The following is a 27,344-nucleotide window of genomic DNA, read 5'->3' as shown; positions in this document are numbered from 1 at the left end:
TGCTGACTTCTGCCGTCGGTGCAGTCATGAACAACTTACACCGCATTGAAACCATGACCGCGGCCGGCAGCCGCCGCTCTTCTTTCACCGATGATTAGCGCCACGACTGACGCTGCGGCGGAAAGGGAAACTAACGCCGTCACCGGCGGAGAGGCGCGTTCGGCAGGCCGGACCTAGTTTCCATCGAGCGGCCGTGGTTCAGTCAACGCCATGGCCAGCGCGATTCAAATCACCCGCTCGTCTAAATGAGAACTAAACAGACACTGCATAAGTAATTGGTTCATTTTACTTTCACAAAATCAGAAACGCAAGTTTAAATGCGCTTTTAAATAAAATGAAAGTTTGTTTCTTTGAAGAAAGTATTTTTGTGGTTTTTTGGTCACATGACACAGCGATAGGGCCCATCCGTTCGTTCACTTCCGTAGTAAACAACGCCCGTGGCGAAGCAGGGGTATTTCGTATTTATACCGTTTCTTCTGCGAGGACCACGGCACAGATCGGTGCTTTTCTAGTGATTGCTGCCTTGTTTGCATCAGTGGCATCGTGCTGGCCGGTCCAACCGTGACCCGGCGGTGACCTCGTAATTGTCAAGCGGGCAGTGCAGCGAAGACCGACCATGCCGACCCGTTCTGATGCAAGCGACGGGTCGGGTTCCTCCAGGGGTAGCGGCTCCAATGACACGGTGGGTTCACGCTCAGCGATCACGGATAAGCGTTGCTCCGTCAGCTCTGTTCGTGAAGCCTTGTGACCTCCCTTAACCATGTTTGCACGAGAACAATGCGTACGGGGGACAGACGCTGGACGTCAACTGCATGTTACGAAACAAAACATGCACTAGAACCTTGAAATTGCCGCTGCACAGAAACGCAAGCTTCTGCGCTCATGACATCATTGTGCACACAGTAGGTACGAATGCGATGGTGGTGGTGAAGTGTGGCAATGCTCAAGGCGCTTGTGTCTTTGGGAAGTAGCTCTAGAAGGGAAAAGAAGCTGTTCAGGCTTGCTTCGCGCCAAAGGCCTTTGATTGCGTTTCATTTCTCGTTACGTGGTGCAGCAGCTGTGCTCAATATTGACGTAGCCTTTGTAATTATTCATGCAAAAATCAAGGAAATGAAGGTGTCGCGGTGCATGAAGAAGCGCAGCAGTTCCGTCCAACACTGCTTCTACTTTTGTTCACTCACTGAAGAATCTTGGGATGCCTTTCACGGGGCGAGGCCCATAACATCAGCCCCTTCTCGTCAAATAAAAATGTGCTCTCTCTCTCTCTCTCTCTCTTTCTCAACCGCTTTTGACTCGATGCTTGGTTTCTTTGAGGGAATGCAGTTTCTGTACTGCTGAAAACTTTGGGCACTGCTTTTCAACGTTTTGCAACCTATCTGCGGGCCCCAGAAGTGTCAGTATGTTTTGAAGCCATCCAAAACAGTGGGTTGATGTGGGTGCTGTTCTTAGAGCACTTCCCGTTTTGATGATGCATTCCTCCCACTCGCTACAAAAGGGCACAACAGGTGAGCAGAAATTACCAATCATCGTTGTGCCTTCGTGATCGACAATAGACCAGATTTGCAGCCAAAGAGGAATCAAAGTTTATAACATCCATTATATTCATTTCAGCTGTGACTCGTTACTGTGCATGGTAATGACAGACGTCATGGCGTGGGGTATGTGTGCAAAACTAAAAGGACGCAATTGTGACAGTGCAGGGATTGCCCTGTGGGTATGCCTTTATGCCCTTACATTCCCTGAGTGGCTGCAGCTCGTTTCAATGCAGTGAGGCTTGTGCCGGCTGTGTTCTCGCAGAAACGTTACTGAAGCTGTTCTCTGCCTCGCAGCTTCCCGCCGCCGATACCTGGGCCTCGACTGGGGCCTCTGCCCACGACAAGTGCCTCCAGTTCCGGTCAGTGACTCCGTGCTCTTGCCAGCGCACTGGAGGGCAACAGTCGTTGCTGTGCGGTCACTCAGTGGTTCCTTGAGTATTCTTCGCAAATGCCTTGAAGGGGCTTGTGGATCAAGATACATGGGAGTTTCTTCTTTCTTTTTTTTTTTGGAGGGGGGGGGGGGGGGGGGGGGCAAATTCGGAAACTGAAAAATTAATGAGGTAGAATTGCAGCAGTGACAACAAAAACTTGGCAACTTTCCCCTGGAAAATGGGTTGCTATACAATAGGTCACCTAACGCCAAGCAAACGTGTACACAGGTCGCATTTTGTGGCGAAATCCTGTTGTGGCACAAATTAAAATGAGCCAAATCTACTTTCCTGATGCAAGTGTGCTTTTGGTTTAAGGTCATTTAACCGACATGACAACCTCCTTATGAGTTTCTGCCTGGCAACTCGGACTGCCAGGTGGAATGAGTAATATATTAGATGTTAGTGAATAATTCAGCTGACAAAAGTGACAACTGATCAATTAGCAACTTGCTTTTTAATTACTTGGGGACGTAAACTTTCCTGCCTATCTGTTCAAGACATCACATAAGAGCACCGTCAGCATTCCATTTAGGCACTGTAAAAAAGTTTTGCTGTTTTCTAAAATTCTGTTTGGGTGGGTTTGACTCATTTAAAAAAAAAATGTCTCATAAATACCTGATATGTGCTGTGCCCATGCGTTGAAAGCTTGCAGAGCTAGTGTTGTGATTGCCACGGGGTAAATGTTGGTGATGCTTTTAGCTTTGTCAATCTGCAGGATTTGCACACATAGGAAACACGTCAGGGCATAGGTGCTTTGTAGCTTTTTTTTTTTTTTTTAATGGGGGCTCCTTCAAGGTGGACATCAGTTTGTCGAAGAAACGTTTTATTTCCCGCCCATCGATTTTAGCGGGAAATAAAACGCTACCCAGCCTCGATTTTGTGGAATAAAAGTTGGATTTAAACATCAAGTTTGTGCCATCCTAAAAGAAAAAGTGAAGCCTGGCCGTACGCTGCACACGTCAACCCCCTTCGCGCAAGAGTTCCTTCTGGTGGCCATGCTCTTGGTTCTCCGCCTTTGTGCATGTGCAATTGCAGTGGGCGCAAAAGGGCACGCAGGGAGTGCTCCTCACAGAGGTGGGCAGAATTGGAACGTGCTCGTATTTTGTTGTTCAGTGGCGCAACCTTCGCTTGCAAGTGCTCCTGTTCGGCAGGGCTTGACTGGCGCAGACAGCCCCTGGAGCCACTATACGAAGGTCTTTCTTCTTTCTTGGCTTCAGTGGCCCCCATGTGCTAGTGGCTGGGAATCCAGGATAAAAACTGGTGTTGTGATTAGCCTAATGCAAATTGATCTGCAAACGAAATACAGTTAAACCTGGATGTAACGAAGGTGACAAAAGTTTGAAATTTTTCGTTACATCCAGGTTTTCGTTGCACGCAGGCTTCGAGTAAAGGTTCACGGGATTGAAGTTGAAACGAAGCCATAATGCTAGACATCAATGCAGGTGATGTCATGTCACCCTTCATGAATTTCTTTCAAAGCGAAAAACTGCATGAGTTGCGCCTCCTGCTTTCGCACGAGCTTAGGCAGTACATGGTGTTCCAAAAAAGCAAGGTTGCTTACCCCTGTAATAAAAAAAAATGTAACTTCAGTATCACTCTTGCCTTCTGGCACTTTTTGGAGCCTTAACATGTTACGAGAACCGAACTTGCGCTCAAAGGGTGCCTTTTTGCGAACTTGGTGCTCTTTGCTGCACTCAAAATTGCTGAGAGGGTGCTAGCTTGGATTCTGTACCAGGCGGCAACACTCGTCTTTCTCGCCAGCGGAGACGGCATTTAAACTTGTGCGCTTTTCTTGAAAAGACACAACTTTTTTCTCTCTAGCAGCAGCACTCGTCACCGACAAGCCGATGCCAGAGACAGAAGTGAAGACGCGCGACTACGCGCCGCCAACAGGACGGCCTAGCACCTCAAAACTTAATCTGGCACCGAAATCGCACTCAGATGTGGAAATGGGCCGTAGTTTGCGGTGCAGATGAAAGAAAAACGGGAAGGGTAGTTACTCTTGCTAGCTAGTGAGGTGCCATGCTACACAAGCACAACCAGAAGTGACTGCTACACCAGCCACGGGATGGTGCTAGCCCCTCCGTTCCAACTCATCATCATCGTCATGGCGAATTTTGTGTTTAGGCAATTCAAGGTGTTTTCATTGCTGCTGGCTCTTTACGGTAGTGCTAGGATTCGCTAGATTATTTCATTTCTCCGGTCGATTTGTGAGTCAAAGTGCAAAAACCAATGACTGATCAGCTGGCCAACTTCATTACATCAGGGTTCACCGCTGCGACGTTTCATTGCATAGAGGTCGCAAACACATGGGCTTCAATGGGGCTGGCAATGGGGAATGGAAAAACTTTGTTCATTCCAGGAATTCGTTGCATAGAGGTTCGTTACATCCAGGTTTAACTCTTTCGTTACGGCGGAAAAACGGCCGATTTTGAGTGCTTCCACGAAACTATTTTTTTCTCTTGAGCTAGTGGAATGCTATGCATGCAATTGTAGCTTATACATTGCTCTTACAAACACGTACCAGCAGTTTTGTGAAAGGTACAATTACTTACAGTTTATTAGTCAAATAATCAGAAAAAAAATGCAAAAAAAAATATACACGCAACATATATACGCGATTGTAATGAGCCTAAAAATTATTTTAGGAATTCTAAGATATACAAATTGTTCCTACATTTCTTGGCTATGATTCAATATATATATCAACACTGTACACCAAGTTTTGTATTTTTGTTGGCCCGTCAAACTAGCGGAACTGACGGCTGTGCCACTCCTTGAAGCCACTCGAGTGTAAGTCGGTCATGCATCCAAGCACACTTCTCTGTGTTCTGACACAAAATCCCTTTCACTTTAGTGGTAACAAACTAGAAAAAAAAAAATTTCGGCGCTCTTGAGAAGTGTCGCACATCACTCCGTAGCGGTAATCTGACATGAATGTCAGGCTATCATGAAGGTGATAATGCGATATGACGCGGCGCATTTGGCAAAATATCCCTACCGTACGTTGTCCAGACCCCACACATCAATGTAAAGCTGCAGTCGTCAGATAGGAAGCCCGTTTTGTTTATAAATACAGCGGGATGCCGTTTTCAACCTACTTGCCCCCTACCGTGGGTTCAAATTTCACTCTTGGCGCGGTCTCTGCGCGCGAAATATCAGCAAAACATAATAAAATCGAAAAATGAGTTGTCAATAAATACGCCAGATGGCGTTAATTGTCCGACAGGTGCCGTTCTTAGCATTCGCGAGACATTTGAAATCATCGGACACTGACGTCCGATGGCCTATGGCGCCGTAGTGAAAGAGTTAACTGTGCAGAAAAACCTTGTCGCAAGGGACCCTAAAGGGGCCTGGAGACATGTCTGCTGTTACATACCTGGCAACGCTCGTGATTTGCCTGAGGGACTGCCGAGGGACCTACAGTCCTTATTGTACGGGAATGCTCATAAATCTCCCAGAAAATTGCCCAGACTGCTCCGCTTAAAAAAGAAAAGAAAACACATCAAGCAACATTACTGGTCCGTAATTCGTAATTCGGTAGCCAGCCGAATTCAGTGGAAGTCGTATGCAAGCCACATGAGTTTAGTGAGCATGTAGGCATAGCGTGCTTGTAGGCCTTATTTGTAGCTCCGCTCACAACATAGCTTCGTTGAAGCTTTGTAGCTTTTTTCGAGGTGTTGTACAGTGGAACCCTGGTAATACGACTTTCAAGAGACCGCAAGAAAGTGTCGTATGACTGGGGTGTCGTACAACCGTGGTGCGGGTAAATGCCGGCCTAGTAGACGGTCTCATGCGACAGGTGGGCTAAGAGATTATTTAAAGTACTATGTAGAGCGCATTCTCTCATGGGTTGCAAACCTGTAGCTGAACTCCCAACCTAAAAAAGCCACGCCTATGTTGTGGCCCCTCCCCTCCATGCGTCCGAGCTAGCCCGGCAGCCAAGCGCCGCGCGCTACGCGACACCCGAGCCATCCGGTGTTATTATAGGTCTGGTTGAGGCGGCGAAGCGCTGTGAAATATGGGAAGAACGCTGGTTTATCCGCACCAGGGTCTGTCGTATGAAGTGGACCGCATGCACGGGAGCGTCATATCATCGGGGTTTATAATGCATTGTTTCTATGGGGAGTTTGCCGGGACCGTGGTGATCTGTCGTAAGAAGCGGGTCGTCGTAAGTTCGGGGGGCGTATCAGTGGGGTTCCACTGTATTACATAACTTCCGTGTTTTGTGCCACCCTGGAAAGGCGAGCAGTGTTTGAGTTTGGCAAGACCTGTGCATATGATGTGAGTGTGGCGCACGGAGGGAAAAACCATACGAAACTGCATTGGCAACAACGAAGCACTGGAACTGTGTTCACGCCGCTCTGCAGCTGGGGAGCATGGAGAATTTCTTGGCCAAGAGCAACGCCATTTTGAGCTTGCTTAGTTTGCAGACTGTGGCCTTGCAATCAGGGCTGATCTGGTAGGCCCAGGCAGGTCACACGTGCTGCACCCCCAGCATTCGTCGTCTCCTGATTTTTGGGGTGCCCACGTTGGCAGGTACACTTGTAACCAAGGCCTCTTGTGTGCGATGTTGGTAAGGTGGCGAACACTGGAAAACCAACCAGACCGTTTGCATTCAGGTGTCTCTTACGAGCACGCGTCTCTGGTAACGAGGCTTCACTGTAATGCCAGGGTTGAATTTCCTTTTGGAGGAATGGGTAAGGACATAGAGTGGCACAGCGGGTGCATTCAGACACACCAGGGGAGGCATGCGCGTGGCCACACGGTATACCGAGCTCTCTTCAGCCCCTCTCACCTGGGAGCAAGTGTTGGGGTAAAAGTAGCACAACATGTTTGTAGTAGTATACGGTATGCTGCAGCAATGAAACGTGTAATGATGATACGTACACACGCGTACATGTATGCTCTGCATGTTCTCGCCCCAAATCATCACTGCCAGTGTCAGTGACAGTTAGTTGGAATGTGCCTGCGTGATGGCAGCATTTTCCCTTTGCCTGCAGCTTGGCACGTGGCGTAGTCAATGGTAGGACAGCAGTGGTAATCAACGAGCCTCGAGTTCCCAGCCTTGCACCGTTCTGAGACGGCAGCAGTGCTGGAGGTCACCTCCCGAACGCGCTCCTTGCGTGCCTCCCTCGTGATGCCACGTTATCCCCGGCGGGTTGTTGCTGGCCGGGCACGGAGGGGGGGGCGTCGACAGTCCCGCAGCCCTGACGTGGGTTCCCCCCGTGCGTGCAGGGTGGGCGGTGGCCGGGTGAGCTGCCTGCTGTGCCCCACGGGGGTGGGCAGCCCCCGGTGGCTGCTGCCCTTCGTGCAGCGCCGGCTGCCCAGGGAGCTCGCCAAGCGGCTGCCCAACGCCACCCAGCCCAGCCAGGTGGGTCCCCTCCTCCTCCCGACTCTGTCGCGGGCAGAGCTGGGAAGGGGTCCTCGGAGACAGAGGGCAAGTCGTGGGAATTGGCAGTGACGCCAGTGCTGTCGCAAACTTCGCACGAATAGAGAGGAGAACAGGCGAACCTTCCTGTCGAAGTGTCTGCGACATCATGGAACCTTGTTTGTGCAGTGGCAGCTGCCAACCCGAGGCCATCGCCGAGAAACGTAACCGGGCAATGGTGGTGGAGCCTCTAGTTTACTTCGACCATATCGTAGAGTTTCGTGCAATAGCAACTAGAGAGGAGTCTGGCGATGCGATCGTTTGCCGCAGTGGGCGTGGCGGGTAGTTCTGGATTCGGATTGGCGCTCGATGGCTTGTCGAAGTTGCTATGGATTGAATCGTGCAGGCAGTTCCGTTTTCGTTTTGGATTTGCATGAACACATTTGCTTGCCTATGCAGGGTGTTGGAAGAAGCGTTGAAAAATAAGCTTCTCCTTGAACTGTGTGCCACGTGCACACTGACGCCACCCTGAGTGGAATGTTTTACAACCAGAGTTGCGAATCAGGTGGGTTATCAAATCATTGCCGGCACAGCGAGCACAAAAACGCAAATGACAGCGGTGTGTGCGGCAAAGTTGCCTGCGAATTGAGAGTTGCTGCGCTGCTCGTTTGCAGAAAAATGTATTTTCGAAGCTGGTGACAGTTGCGAATTGCTTGGAACAGCCACACCTCTAGACCAGCAGTACCGGCGGCTGATAGGAACGCTGCTTGATGAATGTCGCTAATTCAAACTAGAACAACTACTCCAAAAAGTAATCAGTTTCTTTTTTTAGGAGCACAATGCTTTTCCTAATATTAAAAACTACAAGCGTTGTTGGAGAAGTCCGTGTTCCGCTGTAATTGGCGGCAAATGGCGAATGTACTTCGCAAACCTCCTGACTCCGTGTTTGATTTCTATTTAAATGCGCCGTTTTATTTCACACAAAACCAGTTTTTGGTGACTAACTTTTTTGTTTGCCGTGCAATTTGTAAACAGTGAATAGCGCAATAAGAGTTTCGTTGAAAAAAAAAAACACAATTTGCACAGCCATAGGCCCGCTTCAATCCGGTCCCAGAACTACCCGTCACTCCCGTCGAAGCGTAAGCATTGTCTCGGGGTTCACGTTGACACTGGCTCCAGATTATAGTTGTTATTGTATGAAACTCTATGGATCATATCACTTAAATGTAAATGTGCAGTGATAGCTATGTGTTTTGTGCCAGCGCACATTACTTCACCCTGTCCCGTAATACGTCGCTGCAGCACAGGATTTGAAAGTGTCTGATTATTTCTTTCGTGTTTCTGGGTGGAAAAAATGTCTTCCGTGGCTGCAAAAGAGCAGAGTGGCTGACCAAACGCTTGTTCCTCCCAATTTAACACAGTTGTATTCTGTCTTGATGGCCCCGCCCGGTAGTTCTACAGGCCCCTTGTTGCCAGCAGTGGTTGCATGTCGCCAAAAACCTTCATTCACGAGTGTGGAGGCCAATTTTGGCACGTACCCGATGAAGAACTAAAAGGACGACGGGAGAGAAATCCGAGCGTCTCTTCGGCAGGGAGGTTCAGCGGCACATTAAACGGCAAGGTTAGCCACTGCAAGGGAAGCTCCGCACAGGCAACGGGAGTGTTGTGTGCTCATGCTGGGGTGCCCATTGTGCGTGTCACCTTTGGTCTTCGTTGTGTGAACTGAGGCGGGTGCCTTGCCCATTACCTGCTGCGTTTTTTCAGACTAGGGCCTCCGCACTCTCTGGGATGCACTTGCAAAACATTGTCGAATTTACTCTGGGGGGGGGGGGTTAAGGAAGATGGCCTTGAGTGCTCTCACTCGGTGCAGAGTAAGCAGAGTTGAGGGGAGGGCAATAAAGTAACCACTTGCTGACCTTCACAGACGATGTCTAGACCATGCACGCTCGTGCACTTGGCGGAAAATCCATGCAACATAGTGTCATACAAGGCCCCAGTGGTTTTAGCTTGCTCAGTGTTGCACCACTGCCCTCAGGGCTTGCTGTGCTTGATTGTGAGGGGGGTATGCTATTATGCGTGAGTTTTTGCTGTGGTCTAAGCGTTTTCCTGCTAATTTGATTTGTGATCTCACGAGCTGTGCAGGTCGTTTAGGCTTGAAGGCAGTTTTGGTCTCTTGTTTGCCAATAGACAAGCCACGTATTGACAAGGGGAAAAAAAGGTGATTTCGCCGCATCTCCTCTGCCTCCGTGCAGATTTCTTGCAAGCCACAAAGTAACTTGCGCATCGTTATTAACTGGACCATGGCTCTTCAGGGCCTGCCTGTGTGGTGGGGGTGGGCACTTTGAAACCACCAGCACTTGGGTGGCTTGCTGGAGGCTCGTTTCCTCACTGGGCCCCGCCAGTGCCGTGTGGCCCGCTTTGCCAGTCGGCAGTGCACAGTGGACTGGAGATGAGCCGTTGAAGGAGGGAGCGGCTGTCGGCCTGCCCTGGTGCAGGTTCGGGACGCCCTGTGCGAGAGCCTCGGGGCAGTGCAGGACGCCTGGCTGCAGGGACTCGAGCCCAACCTGAACCGGCGAGACGAGCTGCTCCGGGCCTCCGACCAGGCAGGTGGCCCCCCTCTTCTTCTTTTTCTGCACCCCCACTGGAGCTGTTTTCCTCTGAGTGCTTGCACTCGCTGCTCTGGTGCAAGCAGCGTGGGTTCATGCCTTTTTGTTTCAAGCAAAGTATAGCACTCGGGTGGCACTGGCCTGCACCAGTCCAGGTAGAAGAAAAAATGCCCCTCCTGGACAGGCAAGGGCAGAGAGGTGCTGCGGGGCTACTTGGCAGCTTCCCACATTGCTCTGGTGCCTGTCTTTAGCCATAGAGTTTCATACTAATGAAACTAGAGGGGACACTGGCGCTGCAATCGTTCAACCCCCATGGAGCTGATTGTGTGACGTAGACTCGTGATTTTCGAACTTGGCTTAACTTGAGGCTTGACGATTGTTATATGTACTAGGCTTCGTACTTTTCCGCTCCGTCAGTTTCGGTTTCGGCGTCGAAAGCGTCGGTGGGTCATTCCGGGCATGGAATTCCGGGGCAGAATTGCTGTTGGCGTTCGATTCCAGCGGCTGCAGTGCGCAAATACTGCACGGCTGGAATGAATGGATACGGGAAGCACTCCGCGCCGGGTAGTGCGTTCCATCCTAGCCGCATTCATGACTACGCTTGCGATTATAACACGAGCACGGTAGCGCCGAAGACAAATAAAAATCTTTTATCAGCAGTAAGTATGTGTGCACAGCCGGTGATTTTTTTTTTTTTTTTAATGTTGCGGGAGCGTCCACCAGCGGGTGGGTCGGCACCTTATCGGGGGAGAAAGCGGCGGAACAAGTGAGGGTAGGCCGCTTGCATAGGACGATTCCGCCAGTGCAACCGTCGTCTGCTAGGCTGTTCCCGCAAGCACAACACAGCCGACACAGTCCCTTTCCGTTGCTAATCAGCTGCGTGTATTCACCGGTGTAACCAAGGCTCACGCGCAATCGCTGTGACCGCCCGCAACCATGGACGCATATGGGGTGTTTGAAGCTGAAGGTAAAAACAATGTAATGAAATGAATACTCTGTATATGCAGTGCAGTATCAGACAGGGGAAGAAAATGTACCTCTGCAACGGTAGAATGGCTTTACCTATTGCAACAGAACGCGGCCAAATGATTGCCTGGGGCCTACCAGTACTTTTGGGCCATAAACTATGGCTTACATAGCTATGTACTGGTGAAGCCATATGAGGCGATCACCGGCATGCATGCTTGCTATTCAATGAAGTCGCTGCGAGTCTACATTGGTCACAGTGTTCCCCATCCAGTGGCAGGTGTTGCTGTAGCAACTGTTTGCGTTAGTGGAACCCTGGCTGAGCGCCTGGAGACAGGCATATTGAGCACAGAGAAAAAGTTGGCGACTGCACTAGGCGAGTACTGTGTGAATTTATTGTGCCAACAGCAAAGTGCAGAATTCCGTTTCACTCATTTATAAAAAAGCCCTCACCACAGTCATACTCTGTAACACTAATAATAAAAGCACAGCATTGCTTAATACATCAAAAGCAAGAGTGCAAGCTTACCTTGAGGAAGTTGCTTTAAAATTTTGAAGGCTGGTGAACAGCAAACATGCAAACTATGCAGTGAAAATGAGTGAAGGCATAAGCATGTCGCATCAATGTATTTATTGTCCCATCCAAGAGCCACTGTGAACATATTGGTACCAGGATTTAGTTTGTAGCTACCTACCAGCATTGCCATTTTCGCAACCAGCATACTGATGTACGCAGGCTGCTTTATGCAGGAATCAACAAAATGGTTACTGTAAGTGGCGAACAAATGCGACGTTAGGTTACGGTAAAAAGATTGCATGAAAGGAACCCTAGAAAAGCTTATAGCTGTAGAGCAGAAGTGTTTCGATCAGCATCTGCCAGCACAGTAGAAGCAGGGCAACAATATCTGATCAACGAACAAAACAAGGGTCTTAAAACAGCGTACACTCGGCATGACAATATACAGCCACAGTGAACAGCAGTGGGTGGATACAATATGCAACTTGATAACAGCCAGAAGTAGGTGAGGCAGCCTTCTACCCCACTGATCAGAACCTTTTGAGCCATACTGACAGTGCAAGATGGGAAAGGGCAGCTTAACATTTTTCAATCCATTGTTTGGGCAGACATCACAGGTGCATAAACAAAACACTGCAGCCACAACGTATAATGTAAGTTTTAACTGACATTCGCGTGGTGAAAGCGGATCCCCTACGTCACACCTTCATGAATATGTTGCTGGAGGAGGTGGCGGCGCCACAAAAAGTTTGTGAAAGGTGCACAATAAAACCTGGCTTCAATGGAGATTTACATGGGCAGTGAGGACGTGCCAGCTCTCTCACAGTCATTGGCACCACACACAGTCCTCCTCAGCAGGGTCCCTCAAGTGAATACCACTTTGGAACACAGTGGGCTAAAATACCACGCAGAATACTTCCACTTCATTCTTTCAGTTCAATAAGCACGTACACAAGTCTTCAAATGGCTGCTCATGGTAGTTAAATGAAGTTGGTTTCATGCTGTGCCAAGGCTGTCGCAAATGAAACCACTGCTATAAGTCACATTTATGCATACAATGGATGGTTTCGAACAACTAATTTTCTTGCACCCGAGAAAAATAGTTTGAATCTTGAGTGCCTAACAAGCAAGATTCAAAGAACATCTTCCATGCACTACAAGGCACTTTCCTCACCACTTGTTTTTCTCTTTATTGTGCAGCTGAATGTACAGGATTGTTTTTACTATTTACATATCGTAGGCTGCAATCAACCTCTCCCCAAGCCCTTTTGCTTTTTCAACGGTGGCCCTTGCTAGAATTTTTGTGTTTTTGGCAGCTTGGCCTTGTCTTGCGCTGCTGATGATCCATCCAATGATCCTGACTTGGAAACTGGTTGCATGCCTGGTGCAGCTTCTTGTGTTGCCTGCTGGTCTGCTCCTTGCACTGCTGACACAGCTGGGACCTGTATCGAAATGGATGGCATCATTGAAGGTTTTGCAAGGCTTTTGTACAGATATTTAGAGCACAAGTATGTACTCTTAAAATCCAGCACACTGGCATGCTTATTTACAAAAAGGGTTCCAGCAACATAACATATTCAATGACTCTGGCTTTCTCATAAAAACACACAGTTACAATCAGCTGCGCGCTGCCGTGCTGACACTGAAGTCATTACTTAAACCAAAGAGAAGGCACATACAATGAACTCACAGGACGCCAACAATGTTTTCAGAGGTCGTGCTTTAACAAGACATGACTTTAGCAGTTGGATTATTCAAGACTGAACAACCACACAAAATGAGTAAATGTTTTGAACTTATTGTCGAACAGCTACGGAACAACGAATGCATGAAGGCAGCTTGTGTATTATGGAAATGGTACCCCAGAGGCACTATTTAGTTGCTATTTAGGCAAGCACCGTCTGATCAGCAACATTTACGCTGTTTGACACCTTCGCACGTAATTTCAAACTGTTCCTGCGCTTCGGCACGCTTGTATAGAGGCACTGGAAAAAATAGAGAGCCTTCAATTTCACACGCGTACCTGGTTGCGCTACCTGGTTATATCTGGGCGTGAGACCTCGGTTAGACAGGTGATGATTGGTACTTGTGGGCGTGTAATGTACACACACGGTGCTTAGATGTATCAGTGCGCGTTATTGGTCATCTAATAGAAACATTCTACACGGGAATTTTCACAAAATTAGGAACTCCCGTAAAATGCAGCCCACTGCTCCAGAACGCCCTGCATGCCTGCCGCTCTTAGCAAGACGAGGCCGTCTTCTGGAAGGTTAACACGAATGAAGTACGAGAATTTTTTCGCTGTGTGGCCTGATAAGATACCCTGTTTCCTACGTTTGTCGCTCTCAACATATAAAATTAACATTTGCTCACAGAAACAGCTCTACAGTGCGTCAAGACATCAAGAATACACGAATAGTACAACAAACAAAGAACGCGATTAACCATCCGGTCAATAAAACATCGTCTGCGTGTTAGCGACGAACAGAGGTGGTATGGTCGAGTTCCGTGGTCGAGTTGGCCGTTATGGCTTGTTTAAGGCACCAAAGCAAGCGATCAGCTGTTACTCAGCATCCTTTCACGATTTTGTCAGCATGCCGACCGCACGTCGGGTAAGGCGACAACAGTTACACTTATGAGTGGAAATGAACAACAACCGTGTATACTTACTTGGGGTTATATGACGCGTCGCTCCGCTACTCGTAGTCTTCCAGAACGAAATTTAACGCTGTACAGCGGCCCTTCAGCAGACACATGCCACCGCCGACTCGCAAGCAAAAAAAAAAAAAAAAAACTAAAAAAAAAAAAGACGCTTCGCTGCCGAATCACCGGCTCCGCTAAACCGCTAAACTCAGCCGCGTATGCCGTTCACAAATCACTTCCCCTCTTATAAAAGAGTACTTCTAAACCTTAATTAAAACTTAACGTATCGTACAAGTTGTTCATGCGACTAATAATTTATACTGTAATAAACATTAGTTGTAGCTTTTCAATTTAAAAAAGATATTTCGAGTCAAGTCAAGATGTTGGCATAGTCAAGCGAAGTTCGAAAATCACACGTCTATCTGGCATGGCCGCCCTCATGGGGGTTGAAGCAGACGATCAACGGCTCACATAGACACTAGCGCCAGTGTCCCCTCTAGTGTATATTAGTATGAAACTCTATGTCTTTAGCAGTGCAGGCTCTGATGTGCACACGCCCTTCCCCAAAGCTGCTACCTAACCAGCGTGGTTCTGGGAGTGAAGTCACCAGCTCGTAGCCGAATCCAAGGGGAGGCTTCTTTTCAGCGGCCAGAAAAAGAAGAACGCGAGGGAAGAGAGCCCAGCTGCCACGCAACAGCATGTTGTCCAACGAACAGGGGGCTATGGGGATGAACACGGCGTCCATTCCACTCAGTTTCAGCCCTTTTGTAGCCCTTTCAGAATTGGCTCAGCACTAAAGGACGCCTGGATGGAGGGAAACGTAATGGGTCGGCTTCGTATGAAATGCACCAAGCACTTGTCCAAACTGGAAAAGTTGCACACAGTGCCCTTTGAGGGATGTGCTAAAGAGAGAGTATGTTTGCCGCTAGTATCTGCAGCCATAGCCAACCGAAGTGCAATCAGGAGGCTGCCATTTTGGTCGTGCTTGGTCAGTGTTCCTCATCAGGTTCGCAGTTCAAGTGTGCCTGCTTGGTGCCGTTTCGGCGGTAGAGATGTTGTAGCGCCACCTTTGAACAGAGAGTTGTGCTAGTGGCTGATAGCGCGGCAATCTTCGGCCAAACCGGCATTGATGAGAGAAACACTCGCATTGAAGGGGGTGTCGAGACAACCCTGGGACGACATCCCGGAAAGCTTGGCCGCAGAGGCATTGTTCACAAAGTGCAGCATTGTGAGTGCACTTGAGTGCACCAAATGTTGGGCACACCTCATGGGGGTGGCGGCTACAGGGAGAACAGCTACGGCGAAGACGGCTATGATGTTTTTCATAGAACCCGTGAAGGTTGACGGCTGCTGCCATCCTAACTTATCATGGCCAAGGAATTTTTTTTATGGCGAGTTTTTTTTTTTATCTCTATGTTTCAGGCACGCGCATTGTAGCAAGCCATGGCAATCGCTCAAGTAACATCGCCGCTTTGCATTAAGTTTTACTCTCTCTCTCTCTCTCTTTCTCTCTCCACATGTGCTGGGAAGCGTGAGCCCGAGATTGTGTGCCAGGAAAGGGGAAAAAAAAGGATGCAGTCTCACTCGACCTAACAGCTGTTGGAAGTGGGGAGCAATGCATGGTAGCCCGGGATTCTGCCGGCAGTATTTTTGTGAAGCTGAAGTAACAGGGTGACAGAGTGAATCCCTAGAGAAGGCAAGCGTGGCAGGGGGCGCCAGAAGGTTAGGGGGGCAGATGAGATCAAGAAGTTTGCGGGGATAAATTGGTCACAGTTGGCACAGGACCGGGGTAATTGGAGATTAATGGGAGAGGCCTTTGCCCTGCAGTGGGCATACACAGGCTGGTGGTGGTGACGATGAATTACACAAATTTCTGCCGCCTCCTTAAAGGGCCCCTGCGACACTTTTCTTACAGGTACTTTTCAGACCCTTTGTCAGTTCTCCATGTGGTTCAGATACAGACGAAAAAACCGTGTAGTTACGGTGGTACATCCTGCCTCTGGGCGGCCGTAAAGCGGGATATGACCTACCGGCTCTTCACCACCCTAGGCCTCCAGTGCGGCTGTTCACCTGTTTCATCGCGCCAACATGACACACATTGTGTTTATCATAACAGATCATTCAATGTCATACAGTGTTTCTAGCATTTCTTCGAAGTGGTCGAGATCGGAGGCCATCTGGTGGTTCTCTCGGTCGGCATGACAGACGAAAAAAATTATCAGTGGCTTAGCTTGGCCGTGCCAGGATATACGTAGTGTGAGCTAAGGTTCAGCTGGTTATTCTTAGGTTTCCTGGTTGTCTAGGATTAGCTAATGATTTCCAAACCGATCCAATCCAGTCCAGTCCAGTCACTGCTCCTCGCGCATGGCTCCTTCCTCAGCACGGCTCTCCAGGACCCACGTGAAACGGCTATCAAGCGGCTCCGGCGCAGCGTCAGACTTGGCTACTGCACAACGAAGGCGCGCAGCTAGGCACGCGCCAGCGCCAGCAGAGTTAGTGGATACATACCAGTTGCGAAACTCCCCATAGGCCCCATGCATCAAAAGCCGGTCTTCTGTTGCCCCCCTGCACCGGGACAAGCACGGGGCAAGTTGACTAGCCTGTCGTCTGTCGGCGGGACGTTGAAGTAGTACTCAAGTGCTTGCGGCTGCTGCTGTAAGTCATAAAAAGAAAAGCCCGCAAAACCACAAGTACATTTCACGTAATTAATGTATTTTAATTTAAAAAGCAAGCTTTATTTTACAAAAAAAAAATTGAATAATAATAGCCTAGCGAAGTTCAGTTTTTATCTCCTAGGTGCCGCACACGTCGACTTGCGCCTCGGCTTCCACAGAGCAGGGGGCTAGCGCCGCTCGGATTCTGAAGCGGAGTTTCGCACCTGTCTGTATTGAGTAACTCTGGGCGCCAGAGTGTCTGCCGCAGCTATGACGTCACTCCTCTGGAATGCGCAGACCGGCGAATGTGCAGACTCCATACTCTACACACCCATATTCCAATTGGATTGGATTTCAATCCAACACAATCCAATTTAGTCCAAGCCAAATCAATCCAAACCAATCCGACGCTCTTCACGCTTGCGCAGAATGGCCCTTCACGACCCACGCGCAACTGCTCAACCTCGGCCAGTGTAGCTTACGCTACAAAAGAATTATCAGGATTGGTGCGGAAATAAGAAAGTTGTTCAGTTTTTACGTCTACAAATACAAGCAAATGCAGCACTGCCTACACCACATCCGAAACTTCTGAATATGACAATTCAAAGGTATCCCATTTTGGTTTCCCACGCTTCCATCACGGAGGGCACATGTGACAGAATTACGGTATGACCTCACTGCAGTGTCTATAAGTCTTTAAATTAAACTAAGCAGTTATTTGATGGGTTTCATAAAACTTTATATCGTGAAATAAAGAAATAAGACTATTTAGGGCAATAAAGAAGGATTAATTTTACAAACGAAACTTCCGAAACCAACTGGTAAGCAGCAGCCACCAGGGGCGCTGTTTGCAACAGGAGTTCCTCGGCAGAAATTTTCTTCGCAAAAGGGACCCCCCTAATCGGGCCCAAACGACACACCTCTCCCGTGTAGCATGCTGTAACCTCACCGCTTTGTGCAGACGTCAAAACACTGGGGAGGCCGGTGGAGGCGTTCTTTCGTCCGCCTGCTGCCCGAGCTGAGCTGCCTGAAGGTGTCAGGCGTAGCAGTGCAGCAGAAATCTCGTGACCGCTTTCAATACAAGTCCTGATGGTGACTTGTGTTGCCATTCTGGGCTCCCCTTTCCCGTGCCTTTCTGGGCAGCGGTTGTGCCTGTAGCTCTGGCTGCGTGCATCACTTTGTGAATGCGCTGGCACCACTTGCCGGGCCCCACTTGTGAAGTGACGTCACGAGATTATGATGAGCATTGGAGGCACAGGCCTACATCACTTCCTTTCCACCATGGAGTGTCGTCACGCTGATGTCCATTGGCTGCGCACCGCTCCGTGTGCTGTTCCGTCGGCGCGATAAATCAGACCAAATGGAAGTATGTTCCACGTGTCGCAGGCCGCTCATATTTCAGCCAGGGTATTTTCTCCAGTAAGGGAAGCGAACTGTGTAATAATGTTAGCACTGAAAATTAATGTCGGTACCCCCTTAAAGGAAGCATAAAATCTTAGATTTAACTGCAGGGCAGGCAGTGCTGCCTGCCTCGACTGCTTGTGTGCCGTTTGAAGCTGTGCTGCAATGAACCGCTCTCCGCATTGCCTGGCATCTGCGTGCTTCGCTAAAGTGCGTGCCAAAATCGCCCGCCTGAATTGTATGTGGCGACGCCTATCCTTGGCAGACATCAGCGCTGGTGCAACAAGTGGTGTAGTCAGTGAGCACCCCAAAACAGACGGCCGTCTCGACGTTTGGGGACGTGCTTTTGCCCTGGCAAGCGCCGTTCCATTCACCGAAACACAACCGCACCTTTTTCCTCTGGTAGCAGTCGGCTTGCGTGATGCAGATTGAGCCAAGCTGTTTCTGTTGGGAAGCCATGACCAAAACCAACTGTAATGCCAGTGGTGCGCCCTTTTCATGACCACCAACTCGGCCTGTGTTGGGGAGATTGTGACTGTGTGGCGGCTTGCTGAGCTAAACGAGGGAGTTCTGGCTAAATTTCTCGAAGTACTGTAATCCCTCGTCATAACGAAATCAGCGGGACGGCGACAAATCTCATTACAAGCGGTATTGCGATATAAGCGACCACACGAGAAAAGGTAAAGTAGCTGAGATTCAATTGCACTACAAGTGGAAAGAATAAAAACTCACTGCATTGAGTAAAGCAAAACTTTACTCGGGTGCAAAAAAGGCAACGAGCTTTGGCTGTTTCATGTTTTTGCCGGGCGCGAGCAACCCCTGCTCCAATTGGACCAGCAGTGACTGGCACTCGAACGCCTCGCAGACTGCCAAGCGAATGAGGAGGGCAAGGCAGTGGCCACGTTTATAGGGGGGAGGTAGGGGCGTCACGGAACGCTCTGAGAGTTTTACGCTGGAAAGCGCCGCATATGCCGGGGCTGGAGTCTGAGGTTGTGTTTGTTTAGTTCAAAAACGCAATCATGAAAACTGGCCGGTTTGGCACTAGAGGCCTTGCATGATCACCTGGCAATTTTTTCCCGAGGTGTACAGCTGTGAACTTTGCTAAACAAGAAGTTCTCCTCGCAGGGGTGAGACAGCTGCGCATACTGCGCCTTTTTGATACAATTCCATTTTCCTGCGCCAAGCTGCTCCAAAAGCATGAAAATTGCGAAAATTGCGCCAAACTGCTCCAGAAGAGCCTGAGAGGCACGGATTTTGATACTCATGTCAGTTCCGGCGGGGACGAAAGCCTCCCACATCCCGGTGACCGCTTTTATTGGCGGTCAATTGCGAACACAGAAATGGCAAAAATAGAAAGACTGAAGAAATGAAGCAAACGATAGCTTCTAAAACACGATTGGCTTTCTGTCCGGGTTCGCTGAAACGGCCTTCCCGATAGGCATCGCTGTGGCTACAAACATGGCCGCCACCTGATCTGCCTGCTACTACCTACTTCACGCGCTCACTGCGCATCACCGATATTTTCCCTGGTTTATTTTACGCTATCAGCTGGGTTCCAGTCTCTTCATTCTATCAATTGTGGCTCTGAACAGTGACGTTAACGCGGGGATATGGTTTGAGATTGGTGCGAGATTACAAGAAGTTGCGCAGCTCGTAAAAGAAGTTTTGAAATGTGGGGCCTACGACTTCGGCGTGGTTTGTCCTTGAGTGCGAAACGCGGTGCGTGCGTCTGTAATCGGGTTCGTGAATTGAACTTTTTGGCTCGTTGTGGTGTTATAAAATGCTGAGGTGTTGCTATGCTTCGAAGCGCGATCGCGAGCCTCGGCCCGGGAGGGAACGGTCAGCACGAAAGTTGCGGGCTGCGCTGCGGCACCGCGACCTGTCCAGGCAGCGCCCAATAGCTGCAGGACTGCATGGTTGCCATAGCACGCGACTAATAACACTTTATGTATGCGAAGTGAAATTTAATGCCCAAATCTAGTGGCTAAACAGTAACGCTACTCAAACGATCACCGGGTGGACGTGCGCCCCACGGACTGCAACGGGTAGGCTGGTTGGGCTATGCGACCGTTAGCTCGAAGTTGCTCAACTGTTGCCCTGACTACACTCGTTCGTACAACGCAGCCTGGGATTACAAAAATAATCATTTTAGCATTGAAACGGTAAAAAAACACGCCACAATTGCAGAGCCCTTAAATTTGATAATGTTAACGGCAGTTTTGTTGTCAGTGTTGCGTACAGCCACAACACAATCTCACCAGTTAGGAAAAAGATAGTGCAGTTAGAACTTTGTGATACTCTTTAAAAATTCTTTCGCGTAATACCCGTGCCACACGTACATGAAAAATGACATTAAATGCTTAATTCCTGAAGTTTTAATGCCATTAATTTGCTGCTACACGCAAAAATCTAATGCCATTCACTTTAATGTCATTTTGGTTTAAGGAGTCCCGCACAGCTCATTTACCTTCGCGAACACCTTAAAGGGGCACTGACACAAAATTTTGAAGGCGAGATAACGTCGGAGATAGATTGGTGGGAACACATATACATCATCTGCAAAATATCAGCGGCGAATACAGCCTAGAACATATTTAAAATCAATTTTGAAGTGTGCGAAACGCTACCGAGCAGCCAGCAGAGGACCACGCGCAATTGTAAATAAACAACATCCAAACACGTCACGAGTTTGTGTTTGCCGCTTCCGCACTACCGGCGTTTTACGCGGGCTCGCCCGGCTCGCCGCTCCAATCGGAGGGCCGGAGGGCGGAGCTTCTGCTCTCGAGAACGAACGACCCGATCGTTGGCGGCGGAGGCGCCGTGATTTCGTCAGCTAATCGGGCAGCTGGCCGCGACCAAAGTTCTACAGCGATTCCAGGCACTCTGTTTCTATTACTGTTTATTACCATTGGATGCGAAAACGCGCCGGAGGCACGAAAAGCCCACTGAGCTAGCCGCACGGTCGCTGTGCAGGCGGCGGCCACGGCCGCGAAGTGGCCCAGGCCGACGCAGGTAGCTCGAGTGATAGCTTGTTACCGCTGCACGAAATTGTCCCCAAGTCCCGACCATAGTGGCTTAAATGAGAAAGGAGTTAATGATGCGATGGCGGGTTGCATTAAAAATTGTCATCTGCACCGCTTACGAGAGCGGCACTCGAATATCCGCCGCAGTGCTGAGCCGAACACATCTGTAGGCGGACCTGTAGGCAGACCGGCTGGCTGCTCCCAGCGCGCGTCTTGCCACCCACCGCCTCGAGCGTCGCGCGTCGTTCTTTAGCCGCGGTAGCATTTGCACTCGCAGCGCCTGCGTCACATCCACGGTCGCTTTTTAATTAAGCGCCTCACGAGATCAGTACGTGGGGGCATTCGCAGAAACTGCCGTCGATGCGGATTCGACAGTGCTACGGCGGCTCTGCTCTGTGATATCCCTCCGACGGTCACGTGGTCAGCTTTGTTCACACAAAATCCACAAAATCCATCGTTTCGCGGCACTCGCTGAAACCGAAACTGCGACTAGCCGCATTTAAAATCCCTCTAATTAAACAACCGTCGCACGCTGAAGCAAATGAGGTTTCTACAGGTTATAAGTAGGTCACTAGCTACTTATCGCAACGAAAAAAACAAGATGCTAAATTTTTGTGTCAGTGCCCCTTTAAATCTGCCTACCCTCGAACCCGATGAGCACCAAATGAAACCAACGAAACTCTCACCACCAGAGTGTTGACGCGGAAACGTAGCTAAACTTCCAAATGTGACGATTTTTTGTGCACAATTGGTGCCGAAGTTTTGAAGAAGACGAAGTTCACTAGAACAGAGGCAAAAGTAAGAACATCGCGTTACTCTTCGTGTTAAATTTTTCAGATTTGGCTACCGCTGGCCGGTGACAGCATGCTGAAGTCACTTTTAGAAACGGCTGCCACCATTTTTAAGAAAACACTATTTCTCATAAAATTTTCTTTCCCAAAAAACAATTTTAACGCTTCTAAGGCGTTTTTCTCTACATTAAAGACTTCTAAAATATGAGTGAATTTCTCTTTTTGGTCATGATCACCATCATGCCTAACACATTTAATGCCTTTGCGTTTTCGCGTGTCGCACGGCCCGGCCAGTTAATGTCATTTGGCATCTTCAGGCCTTCAGCACTTAATGCCATTTTTTGTGTCGTGTGGCACGGGCATTAGGCTGTTTGAGTGATCTGTGTATTCAAAACTGATTGGAATGTATACTTGACCCTTCAAATTGCTGAAATTGTGATTTTTTAAGCTCACAAGACGATGTATTAAATGTCCCTACCTGCTCCAAATCAAGATTCTTCTGCTCCAAAATCGAAATTTTGCTGCTCCGAAAACTGCTCCAAAATCTCTTTGGGCTGTCTCAAACCCTGTCCTCGCCCTCCTGTCGACGGCACTGCTCGTTCCGCGCTTCGAGTGTCAGTGTTCCCCCACCGTTGCATCCACGCCATTGACCAATGTCTAGGGATAAAATTCAATCACCCTACCATGCTTTTGGACCGTTTGTTTGAAGTCGGATGGTGTGAATCGAGCATGACTGGCTCGAGAAAATCTCGTGGGAAACACCAGCTTGTTAACCCACCATGCTGACCCCTGACTCGCCGCTGGGTCGCCTCCGCTTGCCACTTCACTCTAAGCGGGTCCAGCTCTTTGTGCGCTTTGAGTAATGGGGCCTAAAGCGCGTGCATTTGGGTTGGGACCATAAGAAATCTTGAATAAAGCGTTATTTCGAGTAAAGCGAGTTCGTTATAACGAGGGGTATGAGCATCACGGGTATGGTCTGCAAGACTGTTCATGATAAGCAAATGTTGTCGCTGCTGGAGTTTCTGAAAAACGGGAGCTCGTGCGTTGCTCAAATGGCTGAGGGGTTACCATACCAGACTTTTATCTTGAAGGTCGGTGGTTGGACCTTGTAGAGGCTTTCTTCTTCTTTTTTAAGTGCGAATGCACTTCTTATGCGAGCCTGAATCGTCCGCCGCCGTTGTCCGCATAGCAACAGCTGCGGGTGCGCGCGCTCCTCGTCTTCTCTAGCAACGGGGGGAGATGGGCGCGCGCTACTCTCCTCCTCCTCTCTCCGCTCAGTGACTGCGGGTGTTGTGCGCCTCCTCTCCACTTCGGGCGGGAGAGCTCTCGCTCGCGTAGCGGGCGCTCCGCATTGCGACGCGTGCGGGCGCTCGTGTAGCGGCCGCGTGGCGCGGGAGGGTATTAGTCGAGCGCGCGCCGTCGTCGAGAACGGTCGCTGGTCCTGCATCTCGATAACGGTGATGGCGGACCGGGCAACGGTACTAGCAATAACGAGTGAAATATCTTTCTTTGTAGTTGTGTGCGTGTGTGTAATCTCTCGACTACTCATTAAGATCACGATATCCACCGTAATCGCGCAATCAACAACCGTGCATTCGCACTTACACACTCTCCCCCTCGGGGAAGTGCGAGGGAAATTTTTTTTTTTCTTTTCACTCTGAACACGCGCCTGTTTTTCACCCTTCTGTGAACGCACAAGTAGATTTTGCATCACGCATCAGTGGCAGGGCAGCACAAACACTTCACGCTTTGGATCACTGCGGGCATTCTTGGCGGTCAGTCTTGTCACAAACAGCCGCCCCATTCACCAAGCATAGCTTGAAGGGTATGGCAGAGTTCGGAAGAATAAGCCTGGCAACACGCAGCAACAGGCAGGTGGTCTCTGCCCTTTCCAACCTGTAAGCGTTGTATCACCGTGGCTGGTGCGGTGCTGCCGAACGACGGTGTCAAGCGCAGACACGAGCTTCCCAGGTCAGATAACCGTGGGCTTAAATCTTCTGGAACGCACCGTTTCTCACTGCCCTCGCTGATCCCTGGATGTGACGTCATCGGTGAGAGTTGGAGGGAGCAGCAGTACCCCGGGTTTTGTGAGAAAGGACAAGGTTTAATTTGCGTGTTTGTTTTTTTTTGTAGATTTAATTAAAAATGGAATAACTCTTTCATTTCTGCGTAGATCTTGATACTTATTTTTGCTTCTATCTCTGCGCAACACGAAGAAGAGACCTGAGGCTTGAAAAGTACCCGAAAGAAAAGCGTTGCAGGGGCCCTTGAAGCAGAGTAAAAGGTGGCTCACTCCAGGCCGATTGTATTTTGTTTTTGCGGCACACGCCTCAGCAGGAGCAGACGGGCAAGTTTAAACAACCCGCAGCTTGCTTTGTGGCAGTGTCGTGTCCCTTGTGCTGCAGAGGAATCATTGTGGACACAAGGAACCTGGAAATGGAAAAGCTGCTTGGTGTCACTTGGAAAACAGAAATACCATAGCATATATCAGGGGTTCTCAAGCATGTTAGTCCCAGGGAACCCTGCTAAGTTCCGTTAGGTGCCAAGGAACCCCCCCCCCCCCCCCCCCCGCCACTCCCGCCAGTTTTCATTCCGTTCATGCTACATTAACATGCAATAAATTCAAAAACAAGCAAGGGTATCGTTTTTTTTCCCGTCGACTTTACACGAATGCGTACGCTGCTAGCGGCACCTATCTCCAAACAGGAGAAATGCGCATGGGGGTAATATAAGGCCGAGATTCAAGTGCAATAGTTTAACCACGTGGCCCGTTTTCGGAGTCTGGCTGGCTACAAACTGCTGGCGAGATTTATTGCGCAGCTCGCGCGTTTCTGTTATGCGCCGAGATGTGCTTACTGACACTCGGGCGTGAGTAATGGAGGTTCCTTATGTCGATCGCACCTCAAGTTCACCATATAAGACTTTGCGACTGCGGAACCAGGGAAAATTTATCAGTGGCTCGCGGAACCCTGAGGAGGGGCCTGCGGAACCCCTAGGTTCCGCGGAACCCACTTTGAGAAACCATGGCATATATACACGGTGTCTAACAACCGGGAAAACCGGGAATTGGCAGGGAAAGGTTATCACCGGGAAAAATCGGGGAATTGTCAGGGAATATTGTCAAAATGCTAACCCAGTCAGGGAAAATGACCTGAGAGCATGATAGAGTGAAAAATGAATAAATTCTACCCAGAGTGCAGCACGGACTCTGCTCACCCGACAAATCCAATCCAAGCTGGTGGGGCAGGTAGCAGCGCCACGGTTGACAAGTTTGGCCCCGAAAAAGTTTGTCCGAAGACTTCGTAGGCCTGGCAACCTCGAATAGTGCGCACTGGGTATGTGCTTTTGTTGTTTTTGACCTCGGTCTTCTGTCTGAACGGCGTTGCCTTCCATCGGCGTTGTGCTTGCATCGTGCTTGCGCACGTGAAGTCTCTTCACTCACGGTCTCTTCAGTGGCAAAAAAGTGCTCCTTTAATCCGGACTGGACGAACCCGAACGGATTCAGAAGACAGAAATGCGAGTCCAGTTGGGTGTTGAGAGAAACGAGAAAAGTGTGGCTGCTGTTGTCAGAGAACTAGAAGAAAAGAAGCAAAGGCTGCTTAGATGATCGCCAACAGAAGCCAGTCTCCTGCCACAGGTGACGCTCTTAAAAAGTAAGGTGTGCACTTCGAGAACCCTTGTGCAATGGCCGACGCTCTGAGGCAGCAAGAACAGATTTGTGTTTGCATAGACCTTGTGCAATAGTACACACTCATGTCAGCAGCTGTAATTTGTGGTGAATAACTTATGCTTGCGCCCTGTAAATAAAACAGGACTTTGTGTTCTATGCTAATGGTCTTACATATGTCCCCGCCTCTGCTGCATTCTGGGAATTTTTTTCCCTGAAATTGTCAGGGAAAACCTGGAAAAGTCAGGGAATTTCGTTATGATAATTTGCTAGACGCCCTGATATACGAACACAAATAAAGTAGTAGTGTGAGGGCCTACCTGTGAGAAAGTTAGGGTGTTCCTCAAGGCTTGTTTGCAGTGAATCTGCCCTTCTATCAAACAGCTATCTTTGTAGCAAACTGCTGAAAGAGTGGGGAAGAATCAGATGAGTTGTCTTCCAGAGCATTGTTCTAAAAACAGAGAACTTGTTTGCTGCTGGATGAAATGAAGTGAGGGGTCTCCAGCCTTCCTATTTTTCTCTTCGCGTTTGAACATGCAACCTGCACCAGTGTTGCACATGTGGTGTCGCCAGAAGCTAGAGCCAAGCATATAATCCGCACCCCACTTCCAGCCTGCCGGGAAAGAAACAAAAATTCTCGTGTATTGCCCGCAAATTTGAAACAGGAAAGGCTGCACCAAAGCTATTCTGCTCAAGCAACACATCACAGACTACGTAGACAGAAAAAGCGTGCATTTAGCAAGTCGAATATACTGACGGCAAAGTGAAAGTCACAATTCACTCAGTGTCACTGTTCTCGCTAGAGTTATCACTTGAGCCGCAGTCCTCACTGTTTTACACGAGGTCATCTTCTGTTCCATTCATGTTTTTTTCTTCCTTGACCTTGTGTGGTTTGCGCGATCACTGCCATCAAAGGTTTAGTGAGTGTTACCGCGTAGGAGCTTCGCAGCACAACGTGCATTGCCGTGAAGCTGCATTAAAGGAATAACCCCGTGAGTTATCCGCACCCGTACTTTGCCACTGAAATTTTCGCATTTTTGGTGGAGGTTATACACGCGGAAATGCAGCAGTTTCTTTACCATGCCTTTACCAGGGGTGAGACAGCTGCGCATATTGCGCACTTCTGATACAAATTTGTTTTCCTGCGCCAGGCTGCTCCAGAAGCTTGAAAATAGCAAAAACTGCGCCAAACTGCTCCAAAACAGTTTGAGAGCCAAGGATTTCAACGCTCCCACCAGTTTCAGTGGGGAAAAATGCCTGCTGACGGCACAATTTTCCAGCACCCCCAAGGTGATTCTGTTTGTAAAGGTTCAATTGATTGATCATTCAATGAAAAAAGCCGCATAAAATTGTCCCCAAAATAGTTTTTTTGAAGGTCACCATGTCTTGTTGCACATGTTATATTCTGTGCGTTTTTTTTTAAGTTTTCCCACCGAAAACCATTGCTAAGTCCTGTAGAAAAACACTTATGTGTGCTGAGGCGACAAACTATTTGGGCAAGCTGATGAAAAAAATGCCCCGTATCTCCAGAACGACATTACTGGGCGCCGCCTTCTTGGTGTGGTGAAGATTGGAAAACATGGCTGCCGGTCGAAGCAGTTGCTCGTGGTTCACGCCGATTTCTACTGTGGTTTTGGTTATGGGGGTGGCTGCGTTTACATTTAGTCGTTTGATCTGTTGCAGGAAGTTGTTCGACTCGAAAGACGGGAATTCATGTCGGCCTTGAGTGTGAGGCACGG

The 27,344-nt window shown here is 49.1% G+C and overlaps 1 protein-coding gene across 1 annotated transcript in view; it reads left to right on the top strand.

Annotated features, from left to right (window-relative positions):
* The first annotated feature begins 404 nt into the window (after positions 1-404).
* Positions 405-27,344, top strand: part of LOC144160959 (TGF-beta-activated kinase 1 and MAP3K7-binding protein 1-like) — a 73,494-nt gene continuing 46,554 nt past the window's right edge. Inside the window, exons 1-4 of the mRNA XM_077692033.1 lie at positions 405-682; positions 1,830-1,894; positions 7,205-7,340; positions 9,833-9,940. Of these exons, the coding sequence (XP_077548159.1) occupies positions 617-682; positions 1,830-1,894; positions 7,205-7,340; positions 9,833-9,940 (375 nt within the window). The 5' untranslated portion in view covers positions 405-616. The remainder of the gene's footprint in view (positions 683-1,829; positions 1,895-7,204; positions 7,341-9,832; positions 9,941-27,344) is intronic.

Source organism: Haemaphysalis longicornis, unplaced genomic scaffold (genome assembly GCF_048455015.1).
Source record: "Haemaphysalis longicornis isolate Haplotype H1 unplaced genomic scaffold, Haemaphysalis longicornis Haplotype H1 scaffold_11, whole genome shotgun sequence".
Taxonomy (NCBI): domain Eukaryota; kingdom Metazoa; phylum Arthropoda; class Arachnida; order Ixodida; family Ixodidae; genus Haemaphysalis; species Haemaphysalis longicornis.
Note: the sequence above shows the minus strand (reverse complement) of the source record. Positions and strands in the feature narration are given on the sequence as shown.